Source organism: Cryptotermes secundus, unplaced genomic scaffold (genome assembly GCF_002891405.2).
Source record: "Cryptotermes secundus unplaced genomic scaffold, Csec_1.0 scaffold541, whole genome shotgun sequence".
Classification (NCBI taxonomy): Eukaryota; Metazoa; Arthropoda; class Insecta; order Blattodea; family Kalotermitidae; genus Cryptotermes; species Cryptotermes secundus.
This window is the reverse complement of record NW_019735467.1, coordinates 340943-362236: the sequence shown is the minus strand read 5'-3', so window position 1 is coordinate 362236 and position 21294 is coordinate 340943. Positions and strand designations below refer to the sequence as shown.

The 21294-nt window shown below is 38.7% G+C and overlaps 1 protein-coding gene across 3 annotated transcripts in view; it reads left to right on the top strand.

Moving 5' to 3' along the window:
- The window catches only part of LOC111869334 (nipped-B-like protein A), a 238205-nt gene that overhangs the window by 117911 nt on the left and 99000 nt on the right, over positions 1–21294 (top strand). For all 3 annotated transcript variants that reach the window (XM_023860790.2, XM_023860789.2, XM_023860788.2), the window contains 7 exons: positions 550–726; positions 815–1005; positions 5915–6143; positions 9296–9525; positions 10290–10550; positions 15205–15420; positions 20616–20816. In XM_023860790.2, the coding sequence (XP_023716558.1) occupies positions 550–726; positions 815–1005; positions 5915–6143; positions 9296–9525; positions 10290–10550; positions 15205–15420; positions 20616–20816 (1505 nt within the window). The remainder of the gene's footprint in view (positions 1–549; positions 727–814; positions 1006–5914; positions 6144–9295; positions 9526–10289; positions 10551–15204; positions 15421–20615; positions 20817–21294) is intronic.

Sequence of the window (21294 nt, the reverse complement as noted above, 5' to 3'; positions counted from 1 at the left end):
CCAGATAGTGGTCAGTGTCACAATCTGCTGCCATGAATGATTGGAAAATTCCCGGTCTAATTAAAAAAAAAGAAATGCTGTCTTAAATCAATTTTGGTTCCCATCTCCTTCAAAATTGTCTCCTTGGGAACATTTTTTAGGTATTGGTATATATTTTATAATATTGAACATTTTTTGTAGTTAAGTGTTGTCGACCTTGTGACCAACCCCAATGTTGGAGGACATAATCTTGCGAGTTGTCTGTGGTTGCTTTTTCAGCATCATTTCAACCATCTTCTATATACAGATGCTCTTCTTTTTTTTTTTTGTCGGAATGTAATGTCCAAGTCAACTGTCATCTCAGACGTGGATAATAAGGATTTTTTAATTTGACATTGTGTAAACTTGTTTTGTAATATTCCACAAATAGATTACTGAAGTGTATTTTGTCATATGATGAGCTTTAATTATTCATCTAAGATCTGGTATACTTTTAAATGACCCAGTCCTTTGTTCATTAACAAAATAATTTGCTGTGAATTGTTCTGCAGTTTAATATTTTTGTTCCAGATTTGTCATACACAACTACTAAAACCAAATTAAGGAAAGTGGAACGAAAGCTAGTTCCTGTATTGGAGAAGTTGAGTATAGAAGAGCTAATGGAGACTAACACTTACCAAAGGTTTAATCGTTCCATAGAAGTGGTACTTGAAAATACTGAGGATTTGGATGTGACTGCCGAATTAGGTATGGCACACTTTATATAAGATTAAGTTCTAATATGATATTTGAGAATCTTATTGTAATAGGTAATTTTGTCTGGTAAATATTACAGATGAGGAAGCTGATGCTCCAGCAGAAGCAATGATTCCAAAGTACCAGTTGCAGGATTTATGCAGTGAAGCTGCAAAGCTGAAAACCCTTGGTGCTATGGAATCAGTACCTCCAGACAGATTAGTCAGGTTACTGAACATACTGGAGAAAAACATTCGAGATGGAACCAGAGTGTCACCAATTGCAGATCCTGTGAGTATTGTTATTATTGTTCTTTTCCCATTAAATGGTAACAGTCACTACAACCTCAATATTACAAGAGTTTTGAAATTAAAGAAATGAATGCTCATTGTAACAGATACTTCTAATATCCAAAAATGGTTGAATTACATAAGGACATGTCTCTTCCTTATGTGCAGTTGTATAATACAGTTTGGCACTAAGTTCTGAATGATAATGTGGGTGCCACAATATTTCCTCTTTTTGGCAGGTATTAAGAGGATATCAAAATAATGAAACATAGTGCAACATTTTTATTGTGGTTAGCATTATCTGAATGAAGGACTTAAGAGATTTTCTTAAACATACATGACCTGTTCTACATATAACTGACTGATAATTAAGTGCTATGGTTAATGAGTCAAAGCCCTGCTCACTCTTTAGTGCATGTCCACAAATCCAGCGCATATTCTGCTCATAAATCCCTGTATGTGCATACAAGTTGTAACAATTTAATTCCCAGAATGACCCTATGAAAGCAAAATTTGCTTACCTGTGCACTAGCGGCTGCTGCTTTCGAAATGTACTTCTTGTGAAGCTATGCATTTTGTGAGACAATGGTGCCACTGCCAGGAACATTCTTGAAAATTGTGTGCTGGAATACCTCGCAGTTACTTCATGTTGCGTTGGATGTTAGGAATTTCAGAAAACCTTTGTCCTTTCATGGCATTTTTTAATTTTAGAAAGAACCAAAAATTGCAGGTGGCTAAGTGAGGTGAACCAGGTGGATGGTGCATTTTTGTAATGGATTTCTTAGCCAGGAACTCATGAGTTCTTAATGCATCATGCACTAGGCATTGCCATGGTGGAGAGCCCACTTGTTAGGCTAGAGTTTATGCCGTTTCCTCCAAACAGATTCCCATAACCTAGTCAGCACTTCCAAATAACACTGTTGATCCACTGTTACTCCATGTGCTATGAGTTGATAGTGAATTATCCCCTTCCGATTGAAGAAACACAACTGCGAACTGTGAGCGAGACGTGCGTGGTTTTTTCGGCCAAGGTGAATTCTTTGTTTTCAACTGCATGCTGTAGCGTTTTGTTTCTGGGTTGTACTGAAAACACCATGTTCCATCACCGGTAAGGAACATGTCAAACATCTTTGCATTTTGTAAAAGATCAGTTGAAATATGAAGCCAACATTTCTGGTTGTCTATCAAGATTCGAGGCACCATGTTTGTGGAAATTGTTCTCATTCTCAAATCCTTGTAATAATCTGTCACACTGTTTCCCTGTTCATATTCAGTTCTTCTGCTGTTAGTCTCACACCTAATCTTTGATCTAAGTGAACCAAGATTTGTACCCTGTCCATATTTGCACCTGTCCTTTGTGTTTTTGGCTGTCCCATTCTTTTGTCATGTTGCACATCTCACCCTTCCTTGAACCGCCTATGCCATTAAAAAACACTGTTTCTTCATAGCATGTCCATGGTTTATGCTGACCGTCTTACAGTGTATACACTTTTTCACCTTATTCTTCACTTCCACACTACATGTTTCAGCACTAATGTGCCATCTTCAGGTGTCTTTATGCACATTAAACACATGCAGATCCAGCAGTACAACGCATGCAGTAACAGGAGCAAAACACAACACAGAACGCGATACACAAATGTATGTAGGAAGAATGCTCACATAAAAGAGGATTGGCGTAATTCACGTGTTTGAGTGCGACATAGGAAGAATCCTGAAAAGTTTTATTATTTAGAATTCATCGCCCTATATGACAAATACAGATTTTAGTCCTTTTAGAATGAAGACATTATGGCATGCAGTACAATAGTTTAACATGCATAAAGACACCTGAAGATGACACATTAGTGCTGAAACATGTAGTGTGGACGTGAAGAATAAGGTGAGAAAGTGTATACACTGTAAGACGGTCAGCATAAACCATGGACATGAATCAGTGTAACAAGACACTAAAATATAACATTCTTCATAACATGTTCACCATAAGCCACTGTTAATAGGGCTAATGTTTCACTAGAACTGTTACAAATCTTCACACAAAACTTGATGTTTATCTGCTACTCCAGATTCTTGTCACTCATTTTTCTGCCCACAGTACACCACAGACACATAACTGCCTCTGCTGCTTTGTAACAAATAGCTCATATGGTCTGTGGCTCATGTAATTGCAAGTTGAAATATGTGCAAATGTGCCTGTGTACATGAGTTTGCCTGACTTAGCAGCCCAGCGACATGCTGTGGCCATTTTGGGAATTAAATTGGCAGACCTTGTGCATGTGAGAATAAACATGTCAGCTTGTATCAAACTAGGCTAACAAACCAACAAAGGATGCAATTTAAATCTCACTATTACTTGACATATGCATTGCATTATCAGTTCTAAATGTTACAATTGAAATACATGCAACTTTTGATCTTACACACATCAGAATTGGTTGTGAGAGTAAATGTATCAATGCATATTGATGGTGGCCGTGTATGGTCAGAACATGTAATTGAATTTACATGTAAACATGGACAGATTTGTCACTCATCCAGTAACCTGTGGAGCTGCATTGCAGACTGTACTATGTGTGTGTCAGGTGATTAATGAAGAAGGATGCTTAAATAAAATATTGTGAACAGTAGTCAAAGGACAAGTGTATGAATTGTAAGTGTTTGCTCCACTGTAATGCACACAAATTTTAAACAAACCACTATAAGAAACAAGGTAATACCAAAATATGCATACATAAGAATTTATATATTAAATTTTAAGAGGTACCATATTTGTTTAAATAATAACCTTTTTCAGACGTACAGCCCACTCAGATTGTATAATACTGTAATACAGTATAGCAGTTTACATGAATCATTATACATGCCTAATGATCCTATCTATGTGGCCAAAACATGTCATTGAATTTACATGAGAACATGGACAGAGTGGTGACTCAGCCAGTAACCTGTGAAGCTGCATTGATCGCCTTATTTTGTGTGTGTGTGTGTGTGTGTGTGTACATGTGTGCATGCTTTTTTTTTTGGCATGACACATGAAAGGCAGAATAACAGTGCCTGAAGAGACATCTGTTACTAGGCAGTGGCATGGTAAACACATTTCCATAGCAACAGATACACCAACAACAGAAAAAGTGTAGTAAGCTGTCTTTTCTTTGTGGTCTCCATTCTGAGCCTATATAAGGAAGACCAACAGGATGTTTTAACAGATGTGTCTACTGAGAAAGACCAGCCCCTCCTTTGTGAAAGATTACATCCAATTACCAAACACAGAAACAGTCATGGAATGAACAAAAATTTGGTCATGGGGCCCAGTGAGGTCCAAAGCTAAGAATGATTGTGCTGGAAAGAGCTGGCAGCAATCTACGGTTGTTTTGTGCTGTTCTGTGCTATGCTATGCCATGCTGTGCGTTAGAAAGTGCAGCGCCTCCAGAACCAAGTTCTCTGCGCTATCAGCAATCTTTATAGTCGCATATGGGCCCACAAATTGCACATAGCTTTCAAAATTCGTTATATATATGTTACATAAATAAATTATGCAGGAAACAGGCAGAAGTAATCCAGAATCATCAAAATCCAAATGTAAGGGCAGTTGGACAGGCAGAAGCCTTAAACATCGTAGAGGCCAAGCCAGTGACTGTTCAGATATCTAAGTGTCATCTCAGAGCAGATTAAAGAAAAGTTAAGGCATAACCTGCTGCACTGACCTGCGTTGACAGAGGTCATCCTTATATCTTATGTAAATATTATTCGTTATAATAAGGTGTCAAAATTTGTGTGCTGTCCACAAAGAATAAATGCCTTTCCCTGTGAGAGTGCAGGTGTACTTGTGCTGCATTGTGGTGCAAGAAAAGAGGCACCTACCCAGACAGACTTAACCCCCTCCTTTTTTCAAAGAGGAGACCCCATTTCAGAACATATAAACCTTGGAATGGAGAAAAATGTGGCCATGTTCTTATAGGGCCCCAAACAAATATCATCTGTGCTGACAAGGGCCAGCAACAATTTACTGCTGTGCTGTTCTGTGCTAAGTGTTATGCCTGTGCAGGAGAGGGCCAATTAGTGAGTGAAAGCCCGGTTAAGTCACCCCCTGTAGACGAGAGGTGCTTAATACTAGTCAGAGCCTTCGTCTTATCGAAGAAGAGAACCCATTTAAAAGCACGTTAAAGTCTTGGAAAGAACAAAAATATGGTCATGGATCTTGATAGGACTGAAAACCAAGATTGACTGTGCTGGCAGGGACCAGCTGCAATTTACCCAATCAACCGATTGACTGAAGTTAGTCAGTTGTGAGTCAGTAGTCACAGTTGGTGGGTGGCTGTGAGCAAGGAAGCAGGGATCTCCATTGTAAGAAGATGCTACCAAGCAGCGACCAGTGAAGACGGAACAAACCAAGAAGACTTAAGTATATGCTGTAGTGATTCGTAGAGTTGGTAGATTAGTGAGAATGTTATAATTATTTGCAGTTACAAGTCAGGCATGCAGTAAATTCAGCAATCAGTCCAAGTAACACATGACAGTATGTATGAAGTGGAAAGAGAAATTTAGTTTGAGATTCATACCTAGGAATTTTGTGTGAACAGATAAATTATTTTTTCAGAATTCCTGTTGGGAAGAGGGTTGTGTGATATATAAGGTCATATTATGGTTTGATAAATGAAGTTTTTTTATCGGCATGAAATGTTATTTAATATTTGATTTGTCTTTGCAGTTATTATACTAGTGTGCAGTGTACACTCTTGTGTTTCTACTTTATCCCTTCATTGTTTAATTAATGTTTAACATCATTTGGTTGAAATGTTTCAGTAAAGGTGAAAATGGAACACATCTTACGATAGTTCATACGAGTAAGATGGCATTTTACAGTACATCTGTCAGTTTACTTTTGGCTAGAAAATAGTTTGTTGTTTCAGGATGATGATGAGGATGAGATCAAAATGTGGATGGAACTGACAATGGAAAGAGTGATGAGGGCGGCAGATGCTTCACTGACTTCACTGTATATCATGACATCACCAAACATGCCAAAAAGAATTTATCTAGAGGACATAATTGACAGAATAGTTATATTTACAAAATACCAATTACAGAATACAATTTATCCTTCATTTGATCTTGTATATAGGGTAGACCCCAAGAAAGGTGAGTAATACATTGCAGAGAGCTTCCTTACATGCAGTAAATTAGTGGTGGACACTGTGTTTCTAGAGCTAAATATATGCATAGATGTTTTCATTCTGATGGGAGAATCATACTACAAAATTAAAATGAAAACCACAGATAGTGCTGGAGAAATGAAACCTAAGTATTTATTTCTTACCTGCATCACAAGCGGCCTCCGTAGTCTAGAGGTAACGTTCCCACCTCATGACTAATAGTACGCGGGTTCAAATACCTGGCGGAGGTCGTCGAATTTTTAAGGGCAGAAAAATTCAGGGAAGAAGTCCTTCGGGAGGGACTTTAAGCTGTGGGTCCTGTGTCGTAGCTTTACGGCACGTAAAAGAACCTCATACTTCCAAAGGAGGTCACTGAGCCAAAATTGCGGATGTTTCGCGCCCAACAGCAGTCACTAATACCTCTGGTAGATGAGGGAAGCATTATAGATACCTCTCAGCTAGTAGAGCCTGTTTCGCTGGCTGGGCGGGACTGATGGTAAGCACCAAAATGCAAAATATTACAACACTGCAAATACCATATTACTTCGAGTTTAAGACGCATCCAATTTTTACATGAGGGTTTTAAGAAAACTGCAAATAAAATAGCAAAATATTTATAACACATTTAAAGTGAAATGTGATGGAACATATACCAGAATGAAATGGAAATTTAAAGTGTTCACTATATGCACATTCCTTTATGTGTTTTTTATTTAATCAGAAATTTGTCCAGTGATCCTTCATTTGTACCTTTATTTTCTGAAGATGATGCATCCTCACCACTTTGTTCACTGTCTTCCCAAAAATGTCATCTCGCGTTCCATCTTCCACATGAGACAGACAGCACTTTAAAGACAGTTTTGGAATAATATTGACTGATACTTCTTTCCAAGCTTTTGATATCCACACCACTATTTTTGATGATAATTTCCTTTATTTTGCCACTGGGTGTCAATATATGATTGTCTTTATTCAGTCAGGCATGGATAAGATGCTTGAATGGTTTGTTAATTGACATATGAGGTGGTTGTAATTGACTTCTCATGCCACTAGGAATTAACAATAGATCATTTTTTTTAAACCCATTTCTGATTCTGTTGGAGAGTTGGCCATGAAATGCACTCGTTGCAGGCATACTCCATGGCTTGGATAATGCACCAGGCTCACATTCCCATACACAACATCCAAGCCAGGCTTCCCTTAACTCTGACAACATTCATACATATTTTTGGGCCCAAACTATTACATTTTTTTAATAAATTATTGTTAGACACTGTCTTTCTGTTTAATATTACATATGATGCTAATTTATTGCCATTTGAGGTTATACAGAGCGTAGCAGTAACGTGTAACATATGATAGCCTGTAGTTGTCATTGCTAGCTGTTTTTCCCCCTTGAAATTTACAGTATAATTGCAAGGCATGTCTAAAGAAACTGCAGTTTCATCTGCAATGCCAGTTCCACTTAAAGAATGCTTATTCCTTTGGCATAGTCCAGTAACAAGATGCTGAAATTCAGTCAGTTTAATTTCAAATTCCAAATGAAGTTTTTGATTAATTTTCGTCCTACATCATAATGATAAGCTTCCTGTCTTCATAAACATTTCACACCATCGACAACTAGCCTTGAAATATATTGTCATATGTTGGGTGTGTGACACATGACAAATAACTTCATGCCATCTTGGATGTAGCGAATTTATTGAACACTCGCTCCTAGAATTACACAATTCACAATTACACCACTACTGCCATTGGCAGTATCACAAATACTTTTCCTGTAGTCATTTTCATTCACTCGATACAACCCGACTCGGCTACCACTAGACTTCAAATCACTCCAGCAAATGCTAGACTGCAACTAACTGGTTACTCCAGTAATCCTCTCGTTATGTAGCTTCTGCACTGACAACACAGAAAAAAGTTACGCGATAGCTACCACTGTTGCGTAACATCGTGTTTACGGGAGTTGCTGGGGAACGCTGCCGAGAGTTGTTTATGGCTGCGTAGTAACCGCGGTGTCCCCTGTTACATCACAGTGGGAAGTGCTGTTACGTTACTGCGGGGGAAAGGGGCGGAGTGTTGACTGATCTGTTACCGTAGCAGCAGCAGTTGCTCTGATGCTGTTATGTCACTGATAGGAAGGGGTGGGGGTGTTTTTACCGAGCGTTGCGCCGTCCATGTCACAATATATTACTGTTTCTAGTGCATTCTCTTGTGTTTGACATTTAAGCTTCCCTAGTTACAGGCAGTGTTTGAAATATTCTAAAACAGAGCCATCAATCTCAGGATTTCTCCCTTTTCTTTGTCCAGAAAAAAACTTTCTATTTTTTAGACTTGAAAACAAGTTTTGTTTTTATACTTCACACCATTGATGTACACTGGCCACACTTACTGTATACTTTTTACCAGGTGCACGATTATTTGTCTTTTCAGTGCATAGAATAACTTTTCTTTTGAATGTAACTTCATAAGTAAAACACTTTTCCGTGAATAGAAACATACAAAACTGAACACATCTGAACAGTAAGAATGTCAGACAATGACAAACCAGAAAGTTGGGGTTGACTCACAGTTAAAGTTGGAGATGATGTGGCTTTATGATTCACTTTGAATGTGTTTACATCAGGTTCTTTCCAGGGTGTACCATGGACACTTTGCAAACTGGTGAATAATTCATGGATTTTAAGATGCACCCCATTTTTCAGCAGGAAAAAATGTAAAAAAAAATGTACATCTTATGTTCAAAGTAATGTAGTAGTTCAAGTAAACATCACTTTTTCCCCAGTCCTGACTTGTTCTGTCTCATTGGTAAGAACTGTTCGAAGTGAGTTTCTTTGTAAATGACAATTTTTTAAAAATATTTTGCCATTAGTCAGTTATTTGTATTATTTTTCATGTCTCACTTTCTAACAATATATAATTCTTTTTGGTAAATGGTGGTTCATAGTTGAAAGTACAAAAAGTAGTTTAACATAGAATGTTTAGTATTAGTCATTGTGATTAGCAAAAAAATGTTAAAACAAAAAATATTTAACTGGACTGCCTAGAGAGAGAGAGAGAGAATATGTGTGTGTGCGCATGCGCGCATGTTCATTGTCATATATAACTCAGACTGGTATGTGGCGGATGTTTCAGACTTGGGAAGCGGGCGGAAAAAGCGTGCACATGCCAAAGAAGTACGGGAGAAGAGCATACTTACATTGTATAATAAACTACATGAATTAGTGAGTTTATTGGCAGAACTTCTCAATATCCAGGTACTCACAGACACAGCAGTTCTTCATGCTTCTTCTATGGGAGTTGCCCCCTTTTTTGTTGAAAGTGTCAGTGAGCTTCAACTGTCAGCCCTGAAGTTAGTGACCACGGTAAGTTACATATGTCATCTGGAGATGGATGCATTGTACTGTAGCAGATTTATTTTGCTCACGCACATTGAAATTTGTTGAGCAATAGTCAGAACCACTGGAATTTTTGTAGGAGAGTTTATGATAAGTTGTAACATATAACTACTGCATTTTCCTTATCCAAAGATCTCTTTCTTGTATTTTTTATTAGTTTACTGCATTTTTCCTTCACATTATATCCATATCCTCACAATTTCCATACATAATAATCACCTGGTCATTTTGGTGTATTAGATTTCTCCAGCATTATATTAGGCAGGTACCTAAGTGAAATTTTTGCTTTATCTGACTTGAGGTCATTTGTTTTGTTGCCAAGATTACTCTTGCTGAGATTAAAGTTTTGTGGAACTTCATTTCAGTCTCAACATTTTTTCCTCATTCCATATCCTATAATTTTCTTGAAGTAATGCAGAACTACTTCCTGTCATGTTCACTAATCGTGACCTATCATTTGGCAAATAATAGCATATACAGTTACCCAGTTATCACAGTGTTCTTTTACATTTAGTATATGGTATGTTCTTTTCAGGTATGATAAACCATTATCCTGCCTTGCAATTAAAGGTAAAACAACCCACAGTCTCTCGCTCTCTCTTACCCATTCAATAAAGGAGTAAACGCAGAGTTATTCTTAGTTGTATAGGGATGTACCTAACAAGATATATGCTGTTATTAACTTACAGGTTTGTAAGTTTTATCCAAACTATGAATTCTCTTTATTTCAGATATTTACTAAGTATGAGAAACATCGGAGGTTACTTTTAGATGACATATTGGCATCGATTGCAAGGTTACCAAGTAGCAAAAGGAGTCTCCGATCATATAGATTAAATTCTGAGGAGCATATTCAAATGCTAACAGCATTGGTACTTCAGCTTATTCAGTGTGTTGTAGTCTTGCCTGAGAGATTTCAGGCAGAAGGATCAGAGAAATCACAGAATGACGGGAAGGAGAATGAAGAAGAGAAGAAGGATAAGTTGGTGAATGTAGGTGGTTTCCATGTTTCTTTCTGAGTTTATTTCTGTATAAAAATGTGTTTTTGAAATAATTTTTATGTGAGAACATTTTTTCATGTTGAAAGTGAAACATCTTCACCTTTATAAAACTCTTGTGGGAATACAGAATTACTGCATGAAACCTGAAACATTTCCACACTGCCTATAAATTCATCCTCTGTTTTGATAGAAATTGCATAATATTTTCTCTAAGATAAAAGCAGAACAAAGCATATATGAAGAAAGCTCTCTTCTGGGATGTGGCGCTGTGTAGAAATTGTGTTAACCGACGTTTCGGAAGAATGTATTGCCTCCATCTTCAGGTAGAAGACAAGAAGAAATCTGCGAGTGAACCCGCTTGAGCAGGTGCAACAGACTTGAGTCCAGTCGAGTAAACACAGCTGTATAAGAGAAGGAAGGAAGCGAGTGGGGCTACATGAGGAAACATAAGAGAGGGGGGAGTAGAAGGGTCTGGGGAAGTGGCCAGCAGGTAGCAGGCCAGAGCAGGTATGCAGTATGTGTCTTGGGGGAGAGAAGGGAAGGTTAAATGGAGGGCATTAACCCTGTAGCTCAGGGCCTGCGATGGACCTGCGTGGCCTTGTGAATCTGGCATCATATATCTGAGGTTTCTTGAGGGGACAGATGAGAGGCTTCCATGACTTGCTGAGACAAAACCCCACATCTCTGTTCATATTGTCGGGATGGAGTTCAATCTCAATGGCCTCCATAATGATGTGATCCACATAACAGGTTTTGGTGGCGAGGATGAAGGTATTCTGAAGCTGAATGCGGTGTCCCAAATCGATGCTGTGTTCAGCCACAGCTGACTCAGATGTTCGAGACGGATGTGCCGCTGATGCTCCTTCAACGTCTGCCCACAGAATGGCCCGTCTGCCCAATATAGACCTTGCCACACTGGCATGGGATACTGTATGCACCCGGTGTCCTTAGTCCCAAGCTATCTTCGACTGGCCGGAGGAAACTAGATAATTTCTTAGAGACAGGCGACTGAGTCTGGTTTATCTTTGGGCCGACTGATGTTTGACTGATGGTTGAGAACTCTGTGGATTTGCCAGTTGTTGTATCCATTCTGCCTGAAACCATCTCCCAGGAGCACCAATTACATGCAGAGTTTGTGGTCCAGGGGGATGTTTTCAGGCAGAACGGGTACAACAACCAGCAGATCCACAGAGTTCTTAACCCTCGGCTCAAAGATAAACTGGGCTCAGTCGCCTTCCTGCCCTATGTCGGGACTATATTCAACCATATCAGCGAAGTGCTATCCTGGCACAACATCAAATCAGCGGGCCTGCCTCAAAGAAATGATCTAGTTTCCTCCGGCCGGTCAAAGATAGCTTGGGACTAAGGACACCGGGTGCATACAGTATCCCATGTCAGTGCGGCAAGGTCTATATTGGGCAGACGGGCCGTTCTGTGGGCAGAGGTTGAAGGAGCATAAGCGGCAGATCCGCCTTGAACATCCGAGTCAGCTGTGGCTGAACACAGCATCGATTTGGGACACCGCATTCAGCTTCAGAATACCTTCATCCTCGCCACCAAAACCTGTTATGTGGATCACATCATTAGGGAGGCCATTGAAATTGAACTCCATCCCGACAATATGAACAGAGAGTTGGGATTTTGTCTCAGCAATTCATGGAAGCCTCTCATCTGTTCCCTCAAGAAACCTCCAAGATATGATGCCAGATCCACAAGGCCATACAGGTCCATCCCAGCCCCCGAGCTACAGGGTTAATGCCCTTCATTTAACCTTCCCTTCTCTCCCCCTGACATATACTCTGTACCTGCTCTGGCCTGCTACCTGCTGGCCACTTCCCCAGACCCTTCCCCTCCCCCTCTCTACCATTTCCTCATGTACCGGTACTCGCTCCCCTTCTCTTATACAGCTGTGTTTACTCAACTGGACTCAGTCTGTTGCACCTGCTCAAGCTGGTTTGCTCACAGATTTCTTCTTGTCTTCTTCCCTGAAGATGGAGGCATTACATTCCTCTGAAACATCAGCTAACAATTTATACACGGTGCCACATCACAGCAGATGGCTTTCTTCATAGTCACTGCTGTGAAAACCTCAAATTTTACAAAGTATATATGATGTCTCCACGGTAGAACTGGCTTTGGTTATAATGTAAATTTCATTATGTTGCGACATGCGGGCTCAAAGCCAGAATTGTGGCACCAGAAAAGATGTCCATTGCTACTCAGTTGTTCTGTAAACAAGTGTCTGTAGCAATGAATACACAGGCAGCAATAGATGAATTTACAGCGTTGGGAGCGAGTCCGAGGCAGCACCTATTGAAGACAGAAAACTGAGACTTAATATGTGCTCTAGTGAATTATAAAGTGTCTGAATTAGCTATAGCACTGTAATTAATGGTAGCTGCGGTTTATAAGAGTCCAGTAATTCCCATTATAAGTCCAAACCCTGTGTCTAGTAACTAAACATGTGTCATGTCTTGGCTCCAGAGGTCACATGTTTAGGTGACTAGACACAGGGTTTGGATTCTTATAACACACGACTGTAAAGAATTATAACCATCTTGCTTATTTACTCACTGTACAGTTCACTACAGCACACATTGCGTCTTCTCAGTTTGCTGTCTTCATTAAGTTTGCCTCATAATGGCTCCCAATGCTGTAGATTTCTCAGCTTCTGTATTCACTGGCTCCTGCCCTCACTGGCTGGTGACTGTCTCACATCACATCAGACTCGGACTGTTCTGTCTTCTCGGAGGCTTTAATTATGTCTCGTTATTTGGCCTCTCCACAGATCCAACAGAGAACAGTGCCTCTATCAGTTCTTCTATTGTTACATGTATATGTTACCATGGTCACATGAGTTCATTGCCGTGGATGTGTTTATGGAGACATTGTCAACAACAGATGTCCCTTCTGGCTCCACAATTCTGGCCTCGAGCCTTCATGTCACAATATTAAAAAATCATTAGCAGCATTAGTTTCTGAACATTATGCATGCAAAAACGATTCATACAATAGGGTTTCTTGGCACTTTCAGCTTAACTAGTCACAATTTTCACATGATCTTATGGCCTTGACTGTACCTGCAGATCTGCTTCCCAAGCTATTTATAGTAGGCAGTCTGCAAAGGTAACATTAAGCCACTTTAAGTCTGAAAGAAAAAGAGAAGATTTGCTGAGCCTTCATGCAGAGGTGCTTAGTGCATGTGCACCAAGATTTTAGCCAGTGAGAAATGTTTGTCATGTTCCCATCTGAACTTCTCATCATTGTATATTTTGTCTTGGGGCTAGAGAACAAATTAAAAGTAGTTCTCTGGCTGTGCTGCCTGTTATTTAAAGTATGAAGTGTTATTTCAATTATGGCAAGAAAATGGAAGTGCTGAACACTTGAGTATGAAGTGTGAAGTAATGTATCTCAGCTGCTCATCAAAGGGCAACGTAGAAAGACAGTATGGAGGTAAACGGAGACCTGTTCACCATTTTAAGAACAAATACAAAATATGATCAGCTGTTGGGGGGGGGACCAGTGATGGAAACATACCTGCAATGCCAAGACTAAAGATTCTGAATATGTGATCACTGAGTGGTTTTGCCTGCAAAGGTCATTTGCCATAGTGGTTGATGGCTCAGGAATCAAGGTAAAAGCCAACCATTTCTGGACACATTGATCAAGAAATTTTAATGTTCCAAAGGTAGATTTTACTGTTTCAGAGCAGGGGATGGCATTAGTATGCATGAGGTATCAGATGACTCTGCTGGGTTTGCAGCTGATTTGTAATGTAGGGTACTTGTGATTTGGTTCAGCTGTAACTTTGGGCCTGCATGAGGTAGTTGGCAGCACTTTTCTTGTAAGGGACAGCTTCCGATAAGTGGTTTGCTCTGACTACAAGAGGTTACATAAATATGAGAACATCTTAACTTCTTGGATTAAATAAAAAACATGTTGATAATGTTGAATTATTATTTGTTATTTTCATATGTACACAATAAAGAAGAGTGGATATTGCAGTATGTAGTTTTTCCACTTTAGTTCCATATTTAGAAATTAGGAGACAGACTTTATATATGTCAGCTGAGTAACCACTGGAATTAGCTTTATGAATCTGATAAATGCTTGTTATATTGAGGCATGATGTGGCTCATCTGTGAATGGACTCAGGGTAAAAGCTTAGGATGAAATTTGAAATTATCATGGTGGCAGGGCCATTAAGATTGTGGTCTTAAAGTGTGACATTGTGTAGTCTGCTAGTGTTACTATAATTTTTTTTTTATTTTGAGAAAACTGCCGCCTACATCTACGGCATTGGAAGCTGAAGATTGTGGCAGCAGGTTCCTCTGAAACATTGGTATCTATTTACCAGGTAACATTGCATCCCAGAAAACTATCCTAAAAAGCTTAGTATGTTGCATAAGTTAGTCTAAACTCAAGAACGTATATCATCTAGATGTATGGATGGACAGTCACATAACCATGTTATTATGATTTGATAAATGTGTAGAGAACAAAGTTAAGTAATTAGTTTTTAATTTCATGCCAGAATAATACAGTATGATATGCTGATATCTGTTACAGACTTTTTGGCAGGGCAGTTTGAGTTTGATATAATGTTATATTTATGTGCTTTATATTCTTTCATCTCATATGGCAGGTTGATCGTGATGTTTTGATCATCAGCAAGTATGAGACTGCCTACAGAACCGCTGCAAATTTCCTCTCAGTGTTTTTAAACAAATGTGGCAGTAAGACAGAAGAAATTGACTACAGGCCATTGTTTGAGAATTTTGTGCAAGATCTTCTAACTACTGTGAACAAGCCTGAGTGGCCAGCAACCGAACTTTTGTTGAGCTTACTTGGAAAGTTGCTGGTATGTTTGTAACTTTCAGTCACAAGACTGGTGTGTGTATATTATATAGTTCCATTTCTTTCCCCCAGCTAAATATATTTGAATATTGGAAGTTGAAATGGAATGGACCTGTGTGAATGCTGTTAAAGTTGCCACATATCAGGGACAGACTTGCTTGGAAAGCAGTAAATTCTGCTTTAAACAACTTGTAATGGATTTGATGTTGGTGGCATTTGTCTTATTTTTCACTTCTAGGATCTTTTACCTCTGACAAAATATATATTTATATACAGCCCCATAAATGTTTTAGTACTATGCTTCCTGCAAAAGGAATTGACATACATTTTTCAAGACTGATAAAATACAGTACAGATGCTGCATGTTTCATTTCAATATTATAACAAGTGCCTTTTAACACTTCTCCTTCCAGAATCTTTTCAGCTGGCTTACCTCCCATCCCAGACGTTTTCCACAGTACACTACTAGTGGTTTATGATATTTCATAGTAAAAGTTGATATCAAATGGTCTACATATTGAGGGTATTGTAAAAGGTAGTGGCATTCATCACCAATAGATAAAGGAAAGAACTATATGCTCAGAGTGCATTCTGAAAAAGAATTATATATTTCATCATGACATGTTACTATCTTATTAAATATGGTGTGAATTACATCTTGAGATAGTGGAAGTGTCAGCTGCTATGTGGTAACCACACTGTTTCTTAAATCTTTGTTAGAAGAACAGTATCCAGAATAAAATAAGAACCTAGGAGGAAAGATCATGTTCCTCACTGGATATTTCCCTCTGTTTTTACTGGTGCCATCAGATGTGGATGTGACATTGATTTGTGAGTTTCATATCAGCTCAAACCTTTCAGATATGGGCACATTAGTTTATGAATTTATGATTTACTTGACCTTTGTCAGCTATGTTTTCATGCATTTAAATGTGAGGTCCAGTTGCCGTGCTGCACGAAATTGTGCTTTTAAATGTCTTCAGTACAAGTGCATGCATAATCCTAAATAATAATTATTTTTAAGTAAAGTAAAACTCAATGTATATGCTGTTTCATGTTCTCTGCTTTCTGTATGTGTTGTATTCACTCCTGTGCCATCCAATTTTTTCTCCTCATGGTGGGGTACCCCTCAAAGCACCCCAAAAAACGAGGACAAAGGTCACAATTTCACAGCTGCTGTAATGTCTGCTGCCTCATTTTCGTCACTTCCCAAACATATTGAAGGCATTGTATGAAGGAAACAATCTGTTCAAAACTCCTGCCTGCTAACCCAGTATACAGGAAGTAGCCACACTTGGTACCAGAGTTACAGTTCTGCTGTTTTGTTGACAGTAATTAAAAATCATAGCCGTAAAGCTGGAGTTTCGTGCATAATAATAATAATGTCATGTGTTGGGTATATGTCACGTGACAAATAACTTCATGCCGTATCGGATATAGTGAATTTATTGCACATTCGCTCTTACATTTACACAATTTACAATCTCACAACTAATGCCATTGGTAGTATCAAAAACACTTCTCATGTAGTCATTTCCATTCACTCAATATGACTCAATAACAATGGACTTCAACTCACTCTGGTGAATGCTAGACTGCAACTGACTGGTTACTCTCTCTCACTGACAAATACTCCTGTTATGTAGCTTCTGCACTGACAACACAGAAAACAGTTACGTGATAGCTTTCACTGTTGCGTGACATCGTGTTTACCGATTGCCTAGCAAGAGTTGCTGCACAGACTTCCCTGTTGCGTGATGCCGTGTTTACAAAGGCGTTGCTGGGCAACACTGCATAGCAACCAGCGTGCTTCGGCTCGGCATGGACAAACACCGCTTTCCTTACTGCTGCATAACCTCATTTCCACTGTTGCGTAACTTGGCAACCGACCGTTTATCAAGGGTCTGTCTTCATGGTAACTCGTTCCACCTCCCGTTGCCCAGCAACGGTTAGACACGTCACAATATAAATACACTCAACTCCCGATTATCTGGGATAATGGTGGGGATGGAAATCACGATTAATCGAAAACCTGGTTAAGACAAATTTTATTAAAAGTAATACTGTAATACTGTACCTTCATAATACTATAGGCCTACCTGTATTTAAATTTATTCAACCTCATTTTTATGTCATCTCATGGCCTATTTAATACTTTTTTTTACATTACACTGAAGTATGAATTAGTTATTTCAATCACACTGTTCAACAACATCCAACACTTTTTACGAATATTCACATGTAACACTTAAAAAAATTTAATATTGTCATTTGCTTTTTCGTGGCATTTTCCTTTTTACGGATATCCGCACGAAACCTACGTAATATTAGCTTGTCACTTAGTTAACTGTTCTCTCCACTCTCAAGATAGTCTAGTAAGGATTCCAAATGATTAAGAGCAGCACCATGTGATACTTTCTTACTAGCAGCACTGTCCACCTCTTCCTCTTTCTCACTTTCTTCCAGCTCTTCTGACTGCACCCCCACTTACGATTTTGTCACTGCTAAACATTTCGAAGCCCGGCTCACACGAGACTGTTGAATACTTAACACAACACGCTTCCTTTTACACCCTGACATTTTGCTAACACACTTAAAGACCGATACGAGACTAATTGGGGCGGTGTATCTGTCCTTGAAACTTTCCACAAATCCTTGCATTCTTTCACCCCCACCCTAGAACATTGTGTTAGCATAACAGGACCAAAAAATGCTGAGCTCGGTTCACACTAGTGCGAAAATAGTGTTACAACTCACCATGTGAAACAAAAGTGAATGAATGTTAAACAACATACAAGCCTCAAGAAAGCCCCGGATAATTCGCCCCCGGATAATCGAGAGTTGAGTGTACTTTGTCTTAGAGCTTAGGTGTTGCCAGTAGAATAGAATACCACAAAGCTATGAACCTTAGACTAGCAAGGCTGACATAAACTGGCTTCTGGACTGCTCATGTGTTTGTTTTATGGTATGCAGCTACAAGTCACATGACAAGGAATGATTCTGTAATGCAGAACCACTTTGTGAAGAAGGGGGACATCTAATTTTTGCAGTAGGCATAAAAAAATTAAAAAGGAGAGAAAAAATTGAGTATAACTTTTCTTCTAATTATTTTCAAACCTGGTCCTGTATTTTGTGAAACTACGTTCTTTCTTCATAAAAACAAAATGAATTTCATTGTTTATTATAACAGTTGTATTGACATTATTTTTATTAATGTTCTTAAAATTGTTGTAACGCTCTCTGGCATCCAGCAACTAACCCCTGGCTAACTCCACTTTAAAGGCCATTTAAATACGCTGGCATTTAGCATTGAATTTCACTGTAAGTTCATTTTTTATGCTATCAATTGCCATGGGAAATTAGCACTGTGTTTTTGTGTGAAAATGAGTGGTAGATGGGAAAAGTGTAAGGGTACTTAATATCTTGGAAGGAAAATATATTGTAAGAAAATTAAGGTAAGTTGTATGTAATAAGATAATGGTGATAAGCTTAAGCAAAATATCCCAGAACAGTCAGACTTTGGTTATAGTGCGTTTAGAATATTCTGAACTGCTTAAGTCACATGCCTACCATCGAAAGATACAGAAGCTGCAGGAGGTCGCCATAAACTCAGAACTATTTATCTGATATTACATCTTTAATGTTTGGATTTGGTGGTTATATCTCTTTTAATTTTTCTACAAATTCCATTTCAAAATATGCTTAAAGTAAAATTTAAAATAATAACATTTTTATGCTCTCAGCTGTGGACATCGCTTCGTCTGGTTTTGTCCAGCGATGACCAATATGAGAAGTTTAACAGGTCATTTGGAGGCTACAACTTCTACCCAACTATGGGTTGATTCAACACTGTCATCAAGTTAATTGATAGCTTAGTACAGCACCAAATTATCTAACCTTTATTATCATTATTTTAAGTGCTTACAGTAACTAAGTTTGAAGGCTGTTAAAACTCCTGTTCAGAATGATGCCCACCCTCAGACTGCATGTATGTTCCTAATTGTTGTGCCATTGAATGTTGCTACTGAATACGTTCCAGTTCGTTTTGGATAACAGTGGCGGCTTCATATGTGGCTTCTACTAACTTGACACCTTGTTACTGGTTTACCACCATGATAAACTCTCAACATGATCCAGCGCCACAGAAAGAAGTCTGATAAGTTTAAGTTGGGAGACTGAGAAGTCCAAGTCTGTAATCCACCACCATCTTCATTATCTTGGTTCAAGAGTTTGTTTACTGCTATGCCAAAATGTGGAGGTGTTCCATCATTTTGCAAGAGACATGCTTTCAGTGCAGCAGTAATTCATTTTTCAGTGAATTCCATAATACAGGGCTGCTAGACATCCCTTGATAATGTGAGGTCTATTCTGGTTGTTGCCTAATTCTCCACATCACATGTTAACTGGATATCAGTGTTGAAAATTACATTCTCCTTCCTCATGTGTGAATTCCTTCTGGTTGTAATACCATCCTGGGGATATAGAGCCTCATCCCTGAACAGACTGTCATGATGGATTTGTAGCCAAGGTTGCAGCCATTCAGAAAGTCATTCACAGATGGTGTGATCTGGTAACAGGTGTTTTACTCTTTGGAGGTGATATGGACAAAACCAGTCATCTTGGAAATTTTATGTATTTTTGGGTTTCACTCCACTGCTGCCAGAACACCATCATTTCCACACCACTAATGGGAATGAACCAGTCTCCCTCAACATTCAGTGTATACATTCTTGAATGTTGTAGATGTGGAATTCTGCAAAATGGATATTGTTGCCATTATTTTGCCATACCAGTCCTGCCATTTCCATGCAGGTACCATATATGAAATGCATATCTATGTAGCCTTCATTCACAGATGTGTTACTCATTTTTACTACAGTTGCACTGCAGAACAACACGGCAACACTAGCCTAAACAGTGCAGAAGTAGAAGTTTGGTAAACTTACAGCAGTTCCAGCTTGCTTCAGTAGTACTTAACTCAGTAACATTGTTAAATCAGCCTACAGTTTATTGAATATGTGCTCAAAGTGACCTGTAGAACACTTCTTAAGTTCTCCCAATACATCATGGAACACTAGATATAGTTATTGATATGTTGTACATTCTTGTTCTTCAAGAGAAATAGTTAACTGTTGCTTAAACACAAAGAAAATTGATTGAATGAATGAATGAATGATCTCTTTGTGCCACTTGTTTCAGGTTAGCAACTTTGTGAATAAAGGCATAGACATGTCACTGCGAGTGGCTTCCCTGGACTATCTTGGGGTAGTAGCTGCAAGGCTGAGGAAGGATGCTGTTTTGTCTCAACAGAAGTTGAACACCATTGATCAGATAATCAGTGAGATCAAGGCAGAAGAGCAGAAGGAGTTAGAAGATAGCAATACTGCAGATAAGAAAGTGGTAATTGAATTGATTAATTTCTTAAAAATGAGTTTGTCTGAAAATGGGGCTCTGTTTATTTAACCAACATAATAAATGGACAACTTGACCATCTCTGTTTCTGGTTGGTAATTCACAAATGTTCTCCACATGGGCACGATGTTTAAATGAAGGCCTAGAATACAAGGCAGATTCACAGCTTAGTTATCATTGCCCTTGACTACTTGCACAGGGATTGGGAAGTCTCAAACTACAGGTTTAAAATAGAATGAGATAGAAGTATAAGTAATATATTTAATAAATAACAATAATTAAATAACGAACACACTTGAAGTATGTGCCTAAAGATAAATATGTGAAATAATCACAAATGGGAAACAAAGTTGTGTTCATGACAAATGATGACATGAGAGCCAAGTAATCAAAATGGATATATAGAATCTATCATGAAAACTCAGGCAAGAAATACAGAATTACTTTGTGAGTGGCTTGTTTATCA